Below are 18,170 nucleotides of genomic sequence, written 5' to 3'. Positions count from 1 at the left end.
CCGCGAGCTTGTGCTGGGCTTGGCAACAAGTCTAGCGCAAGCCTGCTCTAAGCCGTTTATTTTCTATGAGCAACTATTTTTTTTAAATCGAGTTTGAAATCCACGAAAGAGGTACCATTTTAAAACTTTACTACTTTTCTATTAGAACGCTCGAACAGAATTATTGACGAATGAAATAAAGCAATTAAAAAAGGAAGAATTTTGAAACATGACATTCATTTAATGATGGAATTTAATCAGATGGATTGATCATAAAAAACTTTCAATTACATATAAAAGAACCTTCGAACATTTCCTGATCAACTTGGCTATGCATGGAGGCCCCATAATGATCGTCAGCATGATCTACCGTGCCATCGCCAAGTTCATCGTCTTTTTCGTCCAAGCTCAGTAACAATTTTTTATTCCTCACTTTACTGGTAATGATGGCCATTTCGCGCAATTTTTCCAAACTCTCGATTCTATCCTTGTAGCCGACACCTTTTTCCCGTTGCTCGGTGGTTATAATCAAATCGATGTACTCGGGCGTTGAGAAAGGATTCGGACGCAGGGCGATCTCATCCAGCTTCTTGATGCATTGAGTAACAGTGTCGACTCTTTCCAGTACAATTTTGTTGATATCCTCGACGTCCTTCTCTAGAATTTCCACCAACTCCTTGGCCGTTAGCTTTTTCTTTAGTTCCAGTTCGTATTTTTGTTTAATGGCGCCTGATGATGTGACCTGCTTCTCTTTGACATATTCCCACTTATACGGCTGGTTGGAGTGCATGTACCAGATGCACTTTTTCGGGCAAATTTTACAGGTGCGAGTTTCTTTTGGCATGGAACGATCCATGGCAGCACAATCGACTTTTCCGTCGTCGTTTGGGATTTGGCACGGATTGTGGCATGTTACATAGCACTTGTTACAATTGGTCAGATACTGGCCGGCTGGAATGTCAACTTTTTTTGGCCTAGTAACCTCGACCTCGAAGTGGACGTTTTCGTTGGCTTCGATTTGCGCTTGGCTGTTGGCAATAACCATTTTCGTCTTCCTCATCTCTTCCATCTTGGTCAATCTGATTTTGATGAGCGGCTGGAGTCCGTCCACTGTCGCTTCCAGCCGCTTTCTCTCGTCAAGCACTTTTTTGGTTAATGCAAGAGACTTTGTATTCATCGTAGCTAAAACGGTGAAAAAGCGCTGGAAATTTTCCATTCCTGTTTCCCAGAAGAAGTGATCAAAGTAATTATCGTCATCAGTCTCTTCGCTGTCAGGCGAGTTAAAACAAAAGAAGCTGGAATTGTTGAATTTGTGATGGGCCGGATCGCCAGTCTGAGGGTCTGTCGGATAGGGTAGATCAGCCTCAGTAATGGCCTTTAACACAGGCGGTAACTGGCAGTCGTCGAACGTCAACAAAAAGTTTATGTTCTCTTTCACATCCTTGCCAAAGATGGAGAGCACCGAGTCGAAGATATATTTCTGAGTTGGTGTCAAACGAGGAAGACTAGCTTGAACGACAAAGCCGATCACATCCAGTTCCTGTATGCCACTTTTGTCTTCGAAAAACTTGCGAACCATGTTGGTGATCTCCTGGTCTCGGTTGAGGCCTTTAGTGTCGCCGTAGCCGGGCGTGTCGACGATCGTCAGAGAGTAAGGGATGCGGAATCCCTCCGCGTGATGGATGTCGTAAGCCGTGATACGGTTCGTCTGACTCTCAGCTTTTGAACTTCCGGTCACCTGTTCTTGGATCAGCTGGAAACGGAACGGGTCTTCCCACTGCACGTCGAAAATGTAATTGATCATGCTGTTGATGAGCGTCGTCTTGCCGGAACCGGTGGCGCCCATAATCAGGATCGTTTTGTGTTGCATCTTTCCTTTATAACTGTCGGTTTTGTTGAATGCAAATCGTTGGCCGGATGTACTTGGCCCAGAATTGCATTTGATCAGTGGTACATTCAACACATCCATTCCGTTTCGCTTCCCGATACTTATACAGCTTTTCGCGATCCTTTCAGCGAAACGCACCTCACTGCTGGCTAGTGGCGTCAAATGAACTTCGTTACTTGGAGCACTTGTTTCCTGTCCGTCATTAGAGATCCGTTCCGATTCGTTCTCAGGTTCCAGTTCTTCATTTTCGTTAGAGTCCAAGGCAGTTTCTGTGTCGATCATTTCACTAAATTCACTTCGACCGATGCAAGAGTCGGTCGCCACTCTAATCTTCATATTAGTCGATCCGACTTTGTAAGGGATCCTCATTTCAGTCTCGCCTGGCTTTGTCGTTTTCTTTTGTATCCAATTTTCACCGGAACTCTGCCGGTATTCTACAATAAAATGACACGGGAAACCGAGGTCTTCACAATTCCACTTCAGCTGGATGCTCGACATTCCCTTGCTGGTATTTCTGGTCTCCGAGAAAACCAGCAGCATTGTAGGAGGCCGGGGCAATTGGTTTACGTTGTCTTTAAGCAGTTGTCCGTCTTCATACAAAGAATAGCGACATACGAGTTTCTTGGTTCCTCTCTCTCCAAATAAGACTAAGAACTGAACTTTGTCTTCTAGGTGTTTATTCTTTTCTATGTGAGCGGCGAGCTCACGGATTTTAATCATTACCTGCTTCTCTTTTCGTGGAATCATATGCCACGGAAGGTCATCATCTTCAGGCTCACTGCTATATTCATCCATGTCGTCACTGCTAGTCCGCTTTCTAGTTTCCACTAATTTCTCGTAGGTTTCAACGTAATTTTTCATCTCCAGTAGGATGTCGTTTGTCCGTTCATCCAGCGGCGGGATGCTCAGTACCAGAGCGTATTTCTTTTCAAACGAATCGCGCAGTTCGTTCTCTAATTGTTTTTTGTCAGTCAAGAAGACGATTTTGTTGGTCGTCGACATTTTTCTTGACATTTCAAACTCGGCCTGTTTGTAGCCAAGCCAACGTTTCAGTTGAGTTGGTTTGAAAAGGGAGTGAGTTTCGGCAATTTTGACGATCTTTTTGATTTCTTCCTCGTCACCAGTTTGACGGGCTTTCACGATGCCTTTTTTAAAGCTCATTTTCATGATTTCTTTGTATTTAGTTAAAGTTTTTTCAAACTGATTTAAAGATGTCAAGCTGACCTTTTTGTTGCTGTTACGAAAGACTTCAATCTTTGCATCGACTCGCTCCAGTTCGTCCAAGACATGGCAACAACAAGCTATTAATTCGCCGTCGACGTCTTGGAATTCGAATGGTACACCCAATTCTCCTCCAGCTTGTTCCATGATCACTTTTAGAGGAAATAGGCGGACGGCAATCGGGACGATCTTGCTGGTATTTCCAATATCAGATATTTGGACTTGCTGGATGAGTTTGAGACAGTTTTTGTAGGCATCCACAACGTTGCATTCACGGAAAGCCGGAGTAAGGACATCAACGTATAAATGGCATTTCAAGCGGTTCAACTGTTTTTTCTTTTCTTTGTCGAACTGATCGTTAAACTCTGCTAAATTTTGCTTTTCTTTTAAAGCTTCTTTCATCTTGGCCGCTATGTTTGACAGGTATTCCTCGGCAGCCTCTCGAGCCTCTTCGTCTTCTTTGTTGCCGTTGAGCTCCTGCGTTAGGACGCAGTAAGCTTCCGCTCCGTAGGTTATTCCAGCCACAATTTGGGTTGGACATATTTCCAATTTGGGCGATGGCTTTTCGTCTCCAGAGGCATCATTAAGTGGAGTCTTTTTATTAAAGAGAGTTGGTATATCTAAATTTTCTTGCCATTTGCTAATCCGGCAAATTAATGTTCGACTGACTTGTGCCAGTCCTTGTCGGTGATTCAGGTAGCCAACAGCACCGCGGTACTTTTCAATAAGACCAGCTATGACGGTGGCTTTCAGGTGATCGTCAAGTCCCATGTTTTCCCACTTGTTGCTAGTGGATTCAGAGTCAGGTAGTTCCAATTCGAGCTTGAACTGGTCGTCGACTCGAGTGGCGGATGCCACATCATCCAATGCCCAATACTGCCGATCTTATTCATTTAACAAAATTTTACTTCCATATACGTGAGACAAATCATACACTCTTAAGTTCAACTTTTATTGTTACCTGGAAGGGTGTGGTCGATTAGATAGTCGTACAAGCCTCCCAGTTGGAATCGGCCTCCTAACACGACCATTTTGGTGACGTGCCGTTCAATCACTTTGCTATCCGCCATGTCTACCTTTCTCGCTTTTATGCAAAATAATGATTGTTAATAATGCTGTTTAAGTAATTGACGGGTTTTAGCAACAATTTCTTATAACTAGAACTTATGCAGTCTACTCCTCTATGACTATTTGGAATTATCGTTTTTCTCGCCACCTTTCCCACGGTTTCCCAATCCAGAACTCCACCCTGAACTTATTTTCTTTGTTTGCTTATTCGTTTATCGTCATTTTTCACTTTGTTGACGTTCTAAAATTCCATGTTACGATAAGAACATTTACTAACGACTTTATGTGTTTAGTGGTTTTGTAAGCAGGAGAGGCTTCAGTTGCAACATCATTTATAGTCATGATCATAGTTTACGTAAACTAAAGGTCGCTCAATTTCCGTAGGAGTGAACATTTGCCCAAAACCTAGCGCTTAGATAAGGAAACTCGCAATAACAAGCACCAGCTATCACCAGAAATGACGCATATTTATTCGGTGGCCTCAATTTAGAGGATAATGGACTGATTGTCGTGCATAAAATAGCTACACCTGATATTCTTACAAAATTTTGTGTTTCACACTTTCAGGTTTGAACTATAGCCAACAACATTGTTGATCGTTCTTTTTGGATTTCAAGTGTTTACAACAAATAAAATGGTAGGTAAGCGTCCTCCTGAAGTAGGCCTATACGCTGTAATACACTGAACACAAATGATATATACTATTACAATTGCATTACAAATTAATATGTTTGGTGCTTTTTTTAGTGGTTCTCCGAAATGGAACAACGTACTGTTTCACGAATGACTTGCAAACCTATTCGATTATCGGCCCTTGGACGCGAAGTGAAAGTCGGAGACCTCTACGACTATAACACCGACGTCATTATATCTGGTAAGAAAATAAGGTTTTGCCTATTGTCTTCATTTCAGTGTAACCCGCGCGAGTTATAAGGAGTATGAGTATCCATTTTATTGTCTGTCATTTTTCAGCAATTACGTAATATGAAATTTTTATTTGTAATAATGCATTACAGGAAGTAGTATAAAAATGCCAGACCACAACATTGAAATCATTCCCACCTCTGAAAATGAACCTTTTTTTTTCTTCAAACAAAGTGACACGTTTAAATATCACGAACTAGGAATCAATTCGCATTTTAGGCAAAAAATCAAAAACAAGTACTTGGACGAAACCAATTTTTCCAATTTGTTCAAACAAGTTTGGTTCAATGGTTACCTAAAAAATAATTCAATTGTTAAAGATGAAGAAAATACGGTTCAACTTGACGTTTTCTTCCGCTTTAAGCGACGTACCGAAGTTATCAGAGAACAACTTTTAGACTATTACTGGTACCAGTTAATTTACGGAGGAAGAGAAACAGCAACGCATATGGTAGAACAAGTCGTTTATGGAGCCGAATTCATCTTTTCCATGCGGAGAGCCATTGATCGGAACGAAACGAAAGAAAAAGCAGAAAATAGTCTTCGCATTGCAGCTAAAGCTTACATTAATGAGGCAATCAGCTTAAACTCGATTCCAATAAAGAAACAGCCAGTAGAGTTAAACAATGTCATTTGTACAAATTTTTGCAGCCTAAATAAAAATTCTCTAAAGACGTGCTGCTCAATCCAACAGTCCTGCGAGTGGCTAAGAGAAACCGTGGGTTTTGGCAAAGAAATCGCTGAAGTCAAGTGGCAAGCAGTTGAAATTGTTTTACGATATATCCCGGACCAAATCGGAGCTCGCGTTTTGATCGAAATGAAGGACGACTTCTATCTTGAGAAAGAACTTAATAAAACTCGCTTTAATTCTATCCAGAATGAGACTGCTGAAATCATTTGTCGACGCATGCGGTGTCCCTCCATTCAAAAAAATTATGTGTCAGTTTCATGCGCTTATTTCTGAACTTCTACATAAGTTAAATAAATCTGACGAAATAGATTTTTTGAAGATGGGATTTCCAGAAAACATTCTTAATGAAATGAAAAGAATGTCTTATTTGTTTTTCGGCATGGCAGAGTGGTTACTCAAACGACGAATAGAAATTGAAAAGATGTGTTCACTGTTAAAAGACACAAATTTGAGAATGTACGATTTATCAGAGATCGATGCTCTGGAACCAATGGCCAATGATAAATTTGCACTGGTGTTTCTTTTGAAAATGGACTACGTAAAAGACCCACTGTTGACGCGCATGCAAGAATTTATTGGAATTCAAGATTCATCTTTAGAGCTTCCTGTTTTTGCAATTTTATCTCTTAGTGAACATCATTTTGAGGATATGAAAAAGAAATTAAAAGCTTTTAGCTCAGAATCGTCCTTCAATACTAACACCCGTTCCCTAATAGCACTAGTTCCGCCTTCCTACCCAGCTAATGACGGTGAAATCAAAGAGTATTCTTACAAATCAAATAATATTAATCATGAACCACCTGTCATTTCAAGCTCGTCTGTTTCAACATTAGTTCTATGTGATGAAAAATCTTTTGATTCAATTCAATCTAACCATCAGCAAAAGGCAAAATCAGCAAAGGATGAATTCCAAAGAGTAATCACGAAAACAAATCATATTCCAACTGAAGCTGACATTTTGAACTTGTCTCTATCATCAGACTCAAAAGACGTGGAAATAGTACCTATAAATGAAGGATCGCTAATGAAAACCGAAAATCTTGAGCAAAATTCGATGAAGCAGTCAAGTGATCCGATGGATTTGTTGAAGGAGAATTCAAACGGGATGCTACTCCATTCTGACAACCAAAACCACGTAGAAGCAAGAACAGATTACAGCACAGATGAGAGCCATCATTGTCAATACAAAAAAACTAAAGAATCCGTCGCTGATCGCATAGGAAAGGGTCAATTACATAACCTCAAAGGAAAACCAGATAACATGCCCGTCAAAGCAGAAACGGCAAGAATGCAAACAATTCCAAGAAAAGCAAACTCATCTTCCTGTCAGCAAGAAGAAAGCGCAATTGTAGATCAAGACCAAGGCTCTACAATGGCAATCGACAGCAACACGGTGGATCAGAGAAGTAAACCAATCGAGCGCAGTATCCCAGACGCCGAAAAAAAGAAAATTGCTGAATTATTTACGCAAGAAGAATTCGCCAAACTAATAAAAGACGGCCAGCCCATGGTCTACCAGCTCAACACCAAGGAAAGACCGGTTGGCGAAAACCTGCGCTATTTCGACATTAAGGGACAAACTGAAACCATTTCCTCGTTAAAAAACAGTCAAAACCGCAAAGTAATTATTCTGATGGGTGCCACTGGATCCGGCAAGAGCACGCTCATCAACGGAATGATTAATTACATCCTGGGTGTCCAGTGGAAGGATCCATTTCGTTTCAAGTGCGTCCGTGAAGACAGTTCCGTCGTCAGAAATGAGGCACACAGTCAAACGGACTCGGTAACAGCTTACACTCTCCACCATCGCGAAGGGATGGCCATTCCGTACTCCATCACCTTGATCGACACGCCCGGTTATGGAGACACAAGAGGTATCGAAAGAGATAAAGAAATTACAAAATGCATTCATCTTTTCCTGACTCAGCAGCAAGAGATTCAAATCGACCAAATTCACGCCATTTGTTTCGTGGCCGCATCGGCTGATAGTCGACTGACTCCTACGCAACGCTACGTACTTGATTCAGTTCTGTCAATCTTTGGTGAAGATGTCAAGGAGAACATTCGACTGCTGGTGACGTTCGCTGATAACGCCATTCCGCCCGTAGTCGAGGCCTGCCGAGCCGCCCATTTCCCCATGACTTCACCTTCGGACGACGTCATGTACAACAAATTCAACAGTTCAGTCCTCTACGCCTCCAACGACAAAAAAAATGAGCGTATTAAAGAAACCATGTGGAACATGGGGCAAAGGAATTACAAAACATTTTTTACCATGTTGGAAAGCATGAATGGATGCGACTTGAAGTCTACCCGACAAGTTATCGAGAATCGCCAACTGCTGGAAAAGTCGCTCCCAGACATTGAAGTTGAACTTGAAATCTGCTTTGACACCATTGAAAAGCTGAAAAATCGATCCCTGCACGGAATTAGTTACGCGAGGAAATTCACCGCCATGGAAAAGTCGCAAGGATTAGACACTGCTATAGCAAAAGCGATGAGCTTACTGAACGAAGTTAACAAAAGCGGTCGTGTTCTGAATTCAGTGGCCCTGCGTTCTCATTCGTCAAGTGCAGTCGATTATCTGAGTTTGATACGAAGTCGTGTCATTGAGGAACAAAGACCCGGCTATCAAATTCGTTTGCAGACGTTGACTGAACTGCAAAATCTTCTAAAAGGAAATGCGAAAACGGAAGTACCACGATCTCAAACCTCTCACCAATCTTCAAACAGTCGACTGAATGCGGCGCTTACCAATGAAATAAGTGGTTATTCAGGACAGAGGACGAATGTGGGTAGAAGGAACAGTGAAGATGTTGTTGCTGGGGATGCGTTTCAACAGTCTACAGCCGGAGCAACCGACACAAAAATAATTCAGTCGACGGAAACAATGCCCTCTTCCAGCGCCAGTTACGACAAGACAAAGCATATTAAAAATCCCAGAGGTGGCGCAGAAGGGCCCTCCAATATGGAAAATCCTATGCAGCCATGTTCAGCAAATAATGAAGATGTCAAAAAACCTACCGATTTTTCCAGTCAATCGTCATCAGACCCTGCAGAATGTGGATCATGTAGAATTATTTGAACGAGAAAATGAAAAAAAATCTATGAAGAAATCTGGAATGGTTGGGATGCACTATCCATATTAGATAAAAAACCTTTTCTAGACATGGATTACTGATGGATTACATGGACATGGATTACCAAAGCTTCAGCCCGTTTAATACGAAAAAAACACATTTGTCAAAAATCTTCGAAAAAAAAAAGATTTTTTAAAAATCCCACAAATTAACACTTGCATAAAACACAATATTGTTTATATACCGTATACATATTATCTTGAGTGTACTAGTACAGCAGAATTCAAACTTGAAATACACTAACTAGAATTTAAAACAAATAGCGTGGTACAAGTCTTTAATAAATCTTAATTTGAAAGTCATCTGTCGATATACAATTATACATATAAAAAAATTATTTCACCTTACTCAGTAACACTTAACGGTGTCGTTGTCCCTCTGGAAACTCCCGTTATGTAAGTTATCTCACTCCTTTTGTACAAATGAGAAAAAGGAGAGAAAAAGAGAAGATGAATAAAAGGATTTCAATGCCCATTTTGACTTTGGTTTTTCCAATTTTCTCTAATTGTTAAAAAAAAACTTGAAGCGACAAAACAATTCCGACGGGAAATGGATAAACCATCAAGACCTCGTATTTGAACTAGAAATAGAAAAAATAAAAGTGATGAGCTTGCTTCCGGAGCAGGTCAGTAAGAGCGGCCGTCTTCTGGATTCAGGGGCTTTGCGTTCTTATTCACCAAGTCCGGACGAATATCTTAGTTTGATAAGGGGTCGTGTTGCGGGTGAACAAAAACCTGGCTACGAAATTCGTTTGCAGACGTTGACTGAACTGCAAAATTGGTTTAACGAAAATAACGTGGATGAGGCACGTAAGTCAAAATCGGTAAATTTTCCGTCAATATTTCCAGACAAATCTATAGCGGACATAGCAGTCATAGCACTCAACGGAAAGGAAGTTTTAAGCCTAATCCTATTTACCGTGCAAAGTTTCCGCCATATAATCGCCAGAACTTTACTACTCATTCATACCAAACGCGTGTTGTTTTTTAACCTTCTCTCTACTTCTGAGAATGTTTTCTTTCAATGTTGCTTCAACGTATTGTGTGATACGTATGTCAACGTTTGTTCTCCCCCCCTTTTCTTGAGTCGAGACTAGTGTCGTCTTGCTTGCTACTCACTCTCACTCTCTTTTGTCTCAACAAAGAATGCAGTTCATTCTTTCTTAGCACCAAAGTGTTTCAACTAAACTAAAAGGTATTGCACCATAGTTTCTAATCTCAACAGGTTATGGGCCCAGAGATTGACGTTTATTTACCACTGTCGTATTTATAATCTGTACAAGTTCCCCAGTTGAACGGAATACTCAATGACACCATTGAATGCCCAAGTTGGACGGAATACTCAATGCACCATTGAATGCCCAGTACACATTCTGGATGACAACAAATGCCCCTACATTTAATGTCGAGGGAAGATCAACAGAGCAAACACACCCACACTTGCTGTGCTATATGGTGACCGAAAAAGAGTCAAACGTCCCAAGTTGAAGAAAAAGCTAAACGAATTAAAAACAGAGTCAACGTGTACGCACTTTTACAATCTACTGAACAAACAAGAAAGAAAAATGATAGCCAAAATTTTACTTGCTGAATCCATGTTTGATCATCGCGAATCTCAAGAGTAGGCCTAATCAGGACGTGAAATGGCTCTGTTTATTGCAGCACAAACGTCGACGTCCTCACAACTCACATTCGCAAGACTTAGCCTATGTTCTTTCTCTGGTTTAAATAATCATGTTCTTGCCAATTGTCACGAGCGTAAACGCGAACAAGGTGAATCTCACGAATCTCAGTATGTAACAAACGCAAACCAAGTTCAAAAACCAAGAAATCTAAAGTAAAAATTGGATTTAGTCTAAATCAAACATTGAATTATCGTTTCTCACGCTCCGTTCAGTTTAAGGGGTTGTGTTGTTTTTTAACCTTCTCTCTACTTCTGAGAATGTTTTCTTTCAATGTTGCTTCAACGTATTGTGTGATACGTATGTCAACGTTTGTTCTCCCCCCCTTTTCTTGAGTCGAGACTAGTGTCGTCTTGCTTGCTACTCACTCACTCTCTTTTGTCTCAACAAAGAATGCAGTTCATTCTTTCTTAGCACCAAAGTGTTTCAACTAAACTAAAAGGTATTGCACCATAGTTTCTAATCTCAACAACGCGACCGTTCACAGCTGCCACTAATAAAAGAAGCGGTCCAGAACAGAGCACGACTGTGCGTGAAAGCCACAATGAAGCTCTTAGAAACGCATCCCTAATTCGACAGTCTACAGCCGGAGAAACCGACAAAAAAAGAAGTCAGTCAACGGAGGAAAATTCTACCAAAGTCAATCACGACAGAAAAATACATGAAAATCCGACAGGTTGCGCAGGAGACTGTAGTTATCCTGCCACCTCCATCGCGAATGTCCCCATCCATCCAAAGTCAGCCGAAAATAGCGAAAAATGTTATGCTAATGCATTAGCGACAGAAAATGAACACACTTGTGTAGAGGTGAGTTCTGACCAAAATGCGAGCGAATTTGATGAGGAAAATCCACATAGTAGTGAAACATCTTCGAAAAAATCCGAGCAAAAGAAATCTATTAGCATGTCTGGAATCGTTTCAAATTGGGTTTCCTCTTTGTTCAAGAAATCGTAGATTTTGTAGCATCATCTGTCTTGTTTATTAAAAGTCTTTCTCTTTTTTTGTTTTGTTATTTTTATTTTTTATTCATTTAAGTGTAACGCTAGACTAATAAAGTAAAAAAATAAATTTAAAATCCCGATACATATGAAAGACAGCGACGTTTATTGTTAATTTAGTTAGTCATATTCGTACACCCACTTCCATTAATATGGTATACAGTCATTGCGTAAAACAACGCACCTATTTTGGACAGTGGACACAGTGGTGTACAGCCTTTGTTGTTTGTTATCGAGAGGGAAGGGTTACATTTTTTTCTTTGTAAGAAAGAAGAATTTTGGTTAAAGCCAAAATAGGTGCGTTGTTTTGCGCAATGACTGTATACCATATTAATGGAAGTGGGTGTACATTACATCCTGGCTGGTTGCATGTTACATAGTAGTTTTTACGCTAATTTACAATTTACTAATTTTGTCTTCTAAGTTACTGTAAATTTTCAAAGGTTTTGTTAAATTCACAGTCGTTTCGTTTTCTTCGGAGACGGCTGACGGAAGAAACGGGCTGCCGGCCTGCCGGGGCTGGTAAAAAAAGCGAATTAATTTTTTAAAAGGGAAATAACAAAATCGGTCAACAATGAAACCGTCGTCTGCATTCTAGATTTATAGTAGAATTTTTTCTCCGAACATGCTCCAAAGCTCCGAACAATCACGAGACTAAATAAAGTGTGGCTCAAAATAAAAAGGCTCACATCATTTATTAGAATGTGTTTTAAAGACCAAACCAAAGTTGTGTAAACACTTGATTGCAGTGTTAAACACCAAACACAGTTCTAAAAGCTTGAAGTTGTCTTATCCATATTCTGGCCGACAAATTTTAGATATTGAAAAGTTTAAAAAGACAAAACAAACTGCCATGTCTTTGAAAATGCCAAGATACCTTTTGTATTCCAAAGAAATAAACTTAAAAAAAGGAAAGTGTCACATCAGCTACTTCTGCTTGAGCTGTGGGGGTCTGGTCTCCAACTGAACTCTGAATATGCTCTGAACACAAATAAGGTTTGGTTAACTTCATTTCTTTTTTTGGTTAACAATTATTTGTTCTTATGAGGAGAAAATAATTTTCATATTTTGCCTTCTTTCTTCTGCCTTTACAGGTGCCAACACACTCACTATCTTGTCAGATACTGAATGGAGTGGATTTCTTGCAGGTCAGACAGATTATCTTTGTTATAGAATTGAAGCCGACAACGTCCTGGACACGGCGGTGGGCGGCTGGACAGGACAAGCTGAGGGGTTTCAGATTCACGATAAACTTGCATTTACGATATTCACAAGTCTCCCTACAGTGTTAAAGCCTTTACCTATTTCTTTTTTTGTGTGTCTATAAATTGATAAGAATATTCTGACCTCATTGTTTTCACAGGTGAGCACATAATATTTTCGCCATTAAGGATTGCTGACTTAAATTCTCCACTTCAATGGACAAATTATTGGATGCCTCTTCCAATTCATCAGAAATTTAGAATTTTTTTTAGATTCTTTCAAAATCAATCCAATTTTAACAGCACGTAAGTGTGATACTCCTCCTTTTACTGGAATTTCCAATAGGACACCGACGTCAATCACAATTATGCTGTTTCTTCACCTGTACTTTGAGATCCTGGCACGGAGCTCATTAAAAAATTGTTGGCTGTCGCCTGTCGATCCTGAGAGGAGAGTGCCGCACTCCTCTGCGACCCTTTTCAATATCAATACTGTCGTCAATACTACGTAAGTTCAATGGTCAATTCCTTCCGCTTCATTTGATTTTAAAAAATGCGTTGTAATTGTTTGAGTAATTTCAGTGTGGGAACTTCAGCGGAAATTTCTCCAAGAGACTGTGCCTATCCGTCACTGTGGTGTGATAACATCTGAGAAATTCTACGTTTCGAATAAGTTATCTCGACTTCAAACTTTTGTCAATTTTTTATAGAGTCACGTGAGTAACATTTAATAGTGGTTTATTTACATTTGGTTTATTAGCCTCTCTTCTTTTGGTCTATCTGATGCAGCTGGAATTTTTGTAAGAGCCAGCGGCAAGTAGGCCTACCGGTGACTAGACTTCCTACAAGGTGGATCATTAAGCTGATACATTCACTACGCATCACATTTATTTTATTGGTGCATTTTGAGAAATGGGTAATGTTGAAATGAACAGAGTTTATTTTAAAACCTGAATACTGTAACTAATTAGCAATTTATTAAAAGATTTACGCCTGGAATTAGGTTTTGCTCAGTCTCCGCGAACATAACTCTTCTTCGGGTGTGTGGTTGACGTTTGCCAATGTCCATTACATCGTCAAACAACATGAAGTGACCTCAAGCCGTTCATTCCTCCATCCAGTGCTCAATTCGAATGTGGCTCAAACTTCCGCGTCCCAACTTGTGCACATCCAATTCTACGACAGCACGACTGTAGTGGAACTGACAACCCAATCAAAAGAAAAATGCAAGGGTAAGTTAATCAATTTAGCTTGTTCGTCATTAGTTCAAATCAGCTTTTCTTTTTATTGTTACACTTGTTTCGCTGGGGAAATTTATCCCCTTCAGATAAGTCGATTTCCCAGTGTCACCAAACCCTCGTCCCGTAAATTTAAACATGGTGTTCCTCGACACAGGTGGTCGGCTCCAAGGTCGGCTCATCTTATAGACTACCAACTCACTTTAGAAATGCTACAAGCAAATATCAAGAGCTCGTTATTGACTTGAATTTTTATTTAACGTGTAGATATAGTAATATTGCGGCACTGCATTTTTATGGTAATACATTTTAACGATGAAAATTGAGATAATTTAAAGTATGTAATTGCACACAATTCTGTTAATTCGATTCAATGAAAATGTTTTTATGTTAGGGCCTATAGTGTTACTAGAATTATAATTACTATGTTAGAAAGCTATTTAGAAACCGATTCAAGGAAGGTAAGAATAAGTTCCTTCAACTTATCGCTTTTGAATTTATGACAACTATGCTTTCATCAAAATTTATTTTTGAAAGGGTAAATTGACACATCTTTCAAGTGCTGGAAATTGAATTATCGTAAAAAATTTAAGTCGATCTGTTAGATAATTTCATTGATTATGAAGCTGCCGATAATATTTGTTAATCAGCGAAACCAAAACCGATTGAAATTTAGTGTGTTAAAATTTTACCAGTATCGATCAATCATCGATACACAAGATTCTATTTAAGGGGATCATCCACTGAAATTAGAAATATATATTTACTTTTATTATCATTATTGTGGAAGAGTTGGTGTGTTGGATAAGGCGTCACTTGTGAACATGTGTGCCTTGCCTTGGGGATGGAAGTTCAAGTCTCCCAGTGAGCATTAGAAGTGGCTTACACACCCGCTCGGGCGCCACTGTGGTGTCACAAATCTAGTGAATCCAGGAATCCAGGCATTGTGTTCTCGCCTCCCGAGTGATGACCTCTGGTGAGTTCTCATTGAACCTAGATTCCCAATTGGTAATCAGGCGCTTCAGGAATTCAGTACCTGAAGAGATGCTTGATCTAAAGTCAAGCTAGAGTGATATTACTTTTGGCTAAAATGTAAAATTGTTAGCATTTCTTTCTCGAATTCTTGTACGCGAGCTTTTAACTTTGATTGTATTACCTCTTTCTTAAGTCTAACATGAGCCAAGTTAAAATTGGAATTTTAAAATTTAAAAAATGTGAAATAATCAAATAAATGGCCATGATTATTAAACCTTTGCTGATATTCCGTAATTGACATTTTTGCCACACATAAACAGACTTAATTTCAATCGGTTTGTTTCGTAGTCTAATAACTGAGAAACATAAAAACATCACGAAATAAAATTTGGAATACGCGAGTTATTGAACAAACACAAATTCTTGTATTTAGACTTAAGCAAAGAAATGTCGAAAAAACGTGATAGCGTCACCAAAAAGAAAACATTAATAGCTTCCCTTGTCTGTATAAGAACAAAAATAGTATTTTAGCTATTTCACTGTAGTATCACATAAATCAATATCCCTCATGCTGCTTCAGAAAAGTCAAAATCATAACATAAAACAAAACTACAGAAAACAAAAAAGAAAACTAAACTTTCTTACTACATTCAGTAAAATGGAAAAAATGTGATTTGCTATGAAAAACATAACAATCATATAGTGCAATTCAGTTAGGTCTTCGTAATATCTACTAGACACATTCACATTCTTCAAGCTTTCATCCCAAGGTGATCTAATAACATCTTCCCGGAACATTCAAGTTACATTGGCCAAATGGGCCAGGCTTAGAATTCTCCTAAAAAATTGTAAACACAACAATCAACTCATTACCTTTTTTTTAAGAAAAGAAAATGACACTGTCATAATATCGAGCATAATATCTTAACTAATGATAAGCAAATAAAAACAAATAAAAAATCAAACTCACCAGTCGAAGATGGATGTTGGCAGTTCTTAACAGTGTTAAGAGCAAGTAACATAACGTTTTCCACCATTTCTAGATGTTCATTTATCTCCAAACTGACGAAGACCGGAAGTATTTCGTACGCATATTGTACAGCTTTCAGAAAAATATTGCGATCCATCGAGGTTTCCACCATGTCTCTCCAGCGACCGACTGCTATTTTAGAAGCACTCCATACATATTCAAAGCATTCGATGGCTTTATGACGAACTTCAACCTCCATGGAAATGCGAATCTGGTGCATGATGGAGGCAGAAAGATCCAGCAAACGCTCCAGTAGAGAAAGCACCACGGGGAGGGTGGTTGCTAGTAAAACCTCAGACTTCAGTTTGCGGGCTTCTTCGTGCATAGGAGTCGCCAAAACAGGTAGCAACGAAAATCGTTGTGAAGGTGGATGATCATCAGAAGAAGTGGAACTGATGAGATTTTTTCTCATTTCCACGGATTCGACATTTTCTGAATGATGACTACTGTTGTCGACAACGTTATTAATAGAGGTATAAGATGGAGCCGAATCTATAGAAACAGGATATGAAAATTAGTGTCAAGTTTCTGAAATAAAAGACCAAGTTCACCTTCAGACTCTTCCTCAGCAGTCTTTCTGTTGCTTCGTTTCTTCTCGACAGCCGGCGATTCGCCATTTACTCTGTTGACAGTTTTGGATTGTACTGTAATGCGTAACTTACGCAATGGACGATCAACAGTGTTTCTTTCAACATCTTCTTCCTCTCGAGGTAGGTCACATGCATCAGTACAATTAACGTTGGTAGACGTACTGCTGCGTTCAACAGATTCGTTATTAGACGTTGATTTATCCTTAGATTCGTGCACCTGTGAATGCCGCTTAAGATGACCCTTTTGATCTGTCGTGTATTCACAACGGCTACACTTAAATGGCTTCTGCTCACCATGGGCGAATGTCATGTGATAACGAAGCCTTGATGGATATGGAAAGATTCGACAACATATTTCACACTTATGTCTGTGGGAGTTGGCGATTCAAAATGTAAAATGGCATGTTGCTTCAAACGAAAGTGATTTTATGTTTAGTTACCTTTGTCCTCTTGTAGTGATCCATTCCTCGTCTGATTCTGCTCTGTGATTTTTTCGTTCCATGTGTTTCTTTAGGTTGTGTTTCTTGGAAGTTGCATATTCACAGCCGTTGCACTTGAATTTTTTGTAATCAGAGTGGACAGCAACATGGTGACTTCGGAGATGAGATGGAGCATGAAAGCGACGATCACATAGAGAACATTCATATCTAATAAAAAGTATAATTTATGACACAAAGAAGTATGTTTTACAAACTATTTGTTTCCAGTTGCAGATAAACATTCAAATGCAAATAATTTCCATACCTAGGAATGTGATGGGCCTCATTGTGGTGTTGCAGGGCGGCTTTACCAGAAAAACAGAAGCCACAACAGTCAAGGGGTCCCATGATCTTATTGTGGATCTCCTTTGTGTGGCTTTTTAATTTGTTCCATAAATTACTGGTGAAGGGACATAGTGTGCAAACAAATGAGCCATTTCCTTCCCTTGAAGACCTCTTATTCCCCATGTTGTATGGCTTATGTCATGAGTTTGGATTAGGCCGATTAGCGAACGCTAGTTTGTTGCAACTATTAATACTTCGTCGGAGCCGGTATTCCTACCAAGAAGTTTTTAATGAAATTGTTAAATGCCAGCTTTCAAAACTCCAATTCTTATTAACCAAAAAACTTTTAACCTTATTTCCAGAAAATAAGAAAAAGGGGGTAATGTGACGAAAGGAAATGAATAAACACCGGTAACTCAACGGTGGGAACTGTCAACTGTGATGAAGTCTAAAAATGAGCATCTTATTGCGAAATTATGCGTCTGCTAGTTGCTACGGCAACACATGTCGTGAATTTGTTTTCTTTTATTTTTTTATCATTATCAAAATTTTTCCTTTTGCTAATAATTTCGATTGTAACAGCATATTCATGTTCACGGATTTATTTAGTAGGGAGGGGGACAATCAAGTTTTATGTATTTATGGCGTACATCCACTGAAATAAAAAATACATTTTTATTATTGCTATATGTTACTGTGGAAGAGTGGGTGTGTTGGATAAGGCGTCACTTGTGAACAGGTGTGCCTTGCCTTGGGGATGGGAGTTCAATTCTCCCAGTGA

General features: G+C 39.4%; 3 protein-coding genes across 8 annotated transcripts; 1 reads left to right on the top strand and 2 right to left on the bottom strand.

The window, feature by feature from the left end:
• Positions 1-199: 199 nt before the first annotated feature.
• Positions 200-4,295, bottom strand: LOC124189985. Its single transcript, XM_046582496.1, has 2 exons — positions 4,050-4,295; positions 200-3,972 (listed from the first exon to the last, which is right to left on the bottom strand). The coding sequence occupies exons 1-2, from the start codon at positions 4,156-4,158 to the stop codon at positions 263-265; spliced, it is 3,819 nt and encodes a 1,272-aa protein (XP_046438452.1). The 5' UTR covers positions 4,159-4,295; the 3' UTR covers positions 200-262.
• Positions 4,296-4,612: 317 nt separating this feature from the next.
• LOC124190248 lies at positions 4,613-14,352 on the top strand. Of its 6 annotated transcripts, none has more exons than XM_046582846.1 (9): positions 4,613-4,793; positions 4,904-5,030; positions 5,173-10,105; positions 10,194-12,586; positions 12,685-13,300; positions 13,375-13,508; positions 13,582-13,708; positions 13,778-14,024; positions 14,120-14,352. In XM_046582846.1, the coding sequence occupies exon 3, from the start codon at positions 5,959-5,961 to the stop codon at positions 8,854-8,856; it is 2,898 nt and encodes a 965-aa protein (XP_046438802.1). In that variant the 5' UTR covers positions 4,613-4,793; positions 4,904-5,030; positions 5,173-5,958; the 3' UTR covers positions 8,857-10,105; positions 10,194-12,586; positions 12,685-13,300; positions 13,375-13,508; positions 13,582-13,708; positions 13,778-14,024; positions 14,120-14,352. The 6 variants fall into 6 exon arrangements, with proteins under 6 accessions (XP_046438802.1, XP_046438801.1, XP_046438803.1 ...); XM_046582845.1 differs by having other exon boundaries at positions 5,173-12,586; positions 12,685-12,877; positions 12,954-13,300; XM_046582847.1 differs by having other exon boundaries at positions 5,173-12,586; positions 12,685-12,953; positions 13,139-13,300.
• Positions 14,353-15,407: 1,055 nt separating this feature from the next.
• Positions 15,408-17,979, bottom strand: LOC124190253 (zinc finger protein 845-like). The gene is made up of 6 exons (XM_046582856.1): positions 17,741-17,979; positions 17,370-17,662; positions 17,066-17,272; positions 16,587-16,993; positions 15,976-16,527; positions 15,408-15,843 (listed from the first exon to the last, which is right to left on the bottom strand). Exons 2-6 carry the CDS (start codon positions 17,570-17,572, stop codon positions 15,833-15,835), a joined length of 1,380 nt encoding a protein of 459 aa, XP_046438812.1. The 5' UTR covers positions 17,573-17,662; positions 17,741-17,979; the 3' UTR covers positions 15,408-15,832.
• Between the last annotated feature and the right edge of the window lie 191 nt (positions 17,980-18,170).

Source organism: Daphnia pulex, chromosome 3, assembly GCF_021134715.1.
Source record: "Daphnia pulex isolate KAP4 chromosome 3, ASM2113471v1".
Classification (NCBI taxonomy): domain Eukaryota; kingdom Metazoa; phylum Arthropoda; class Branchiopoda; order Diplostraca; family Daphniidae; genus Daphnia; species Daphnia pulex.
This window is presented reverse-complemented; position numbering and strand designations above follow the sequence as displayed.

Bases quoted from the DNA above. Each gene is read 5' to 3' on its own strand.
- LOC124189985 (XM_046582496.1), bottom strand. From the start codon at position 4,158: ATGGCGGATAGCAAAGTGATTGAACGGCACGTCACCAAAATGGTCGTG. The intron at 3,973-4,049 runs GTAACAATAAAA...TAAATGAATAAG, and splicing joins AATCGACCACACCCTTCCAG to ATCGGCAGTATTGGGCATTG.
- LOC124190248 (XM_046582846.1), top strand. From the start codon at position 5,959: ATGAGACTGCTGAAATCATTTGTCGACGCATGCGGTGTCCCTCCATTC.
- LOC124190253 (XM_046582856.1), bottom strand. From the start codon at position 17,572: ATGGGGAATAAGAGGTCTTCAAGGGAAGGAAATGGCTCATTTGTTTGC. The intron at 17,273-17,369 runs GTATGGAAATTA...ACTTTTTATTAG, and splicing joins GAGGCCCATCACATTCCTAG to ATATGAATGTTCTCTATGTG. The intron at 16,528-16,586 runs GTGAACTTGGTC...CTGTTTCTATAG, and splicing joins TGCTGAGGAAGAGTCTGAAG to ATTCGGCTCCATCTTATACC.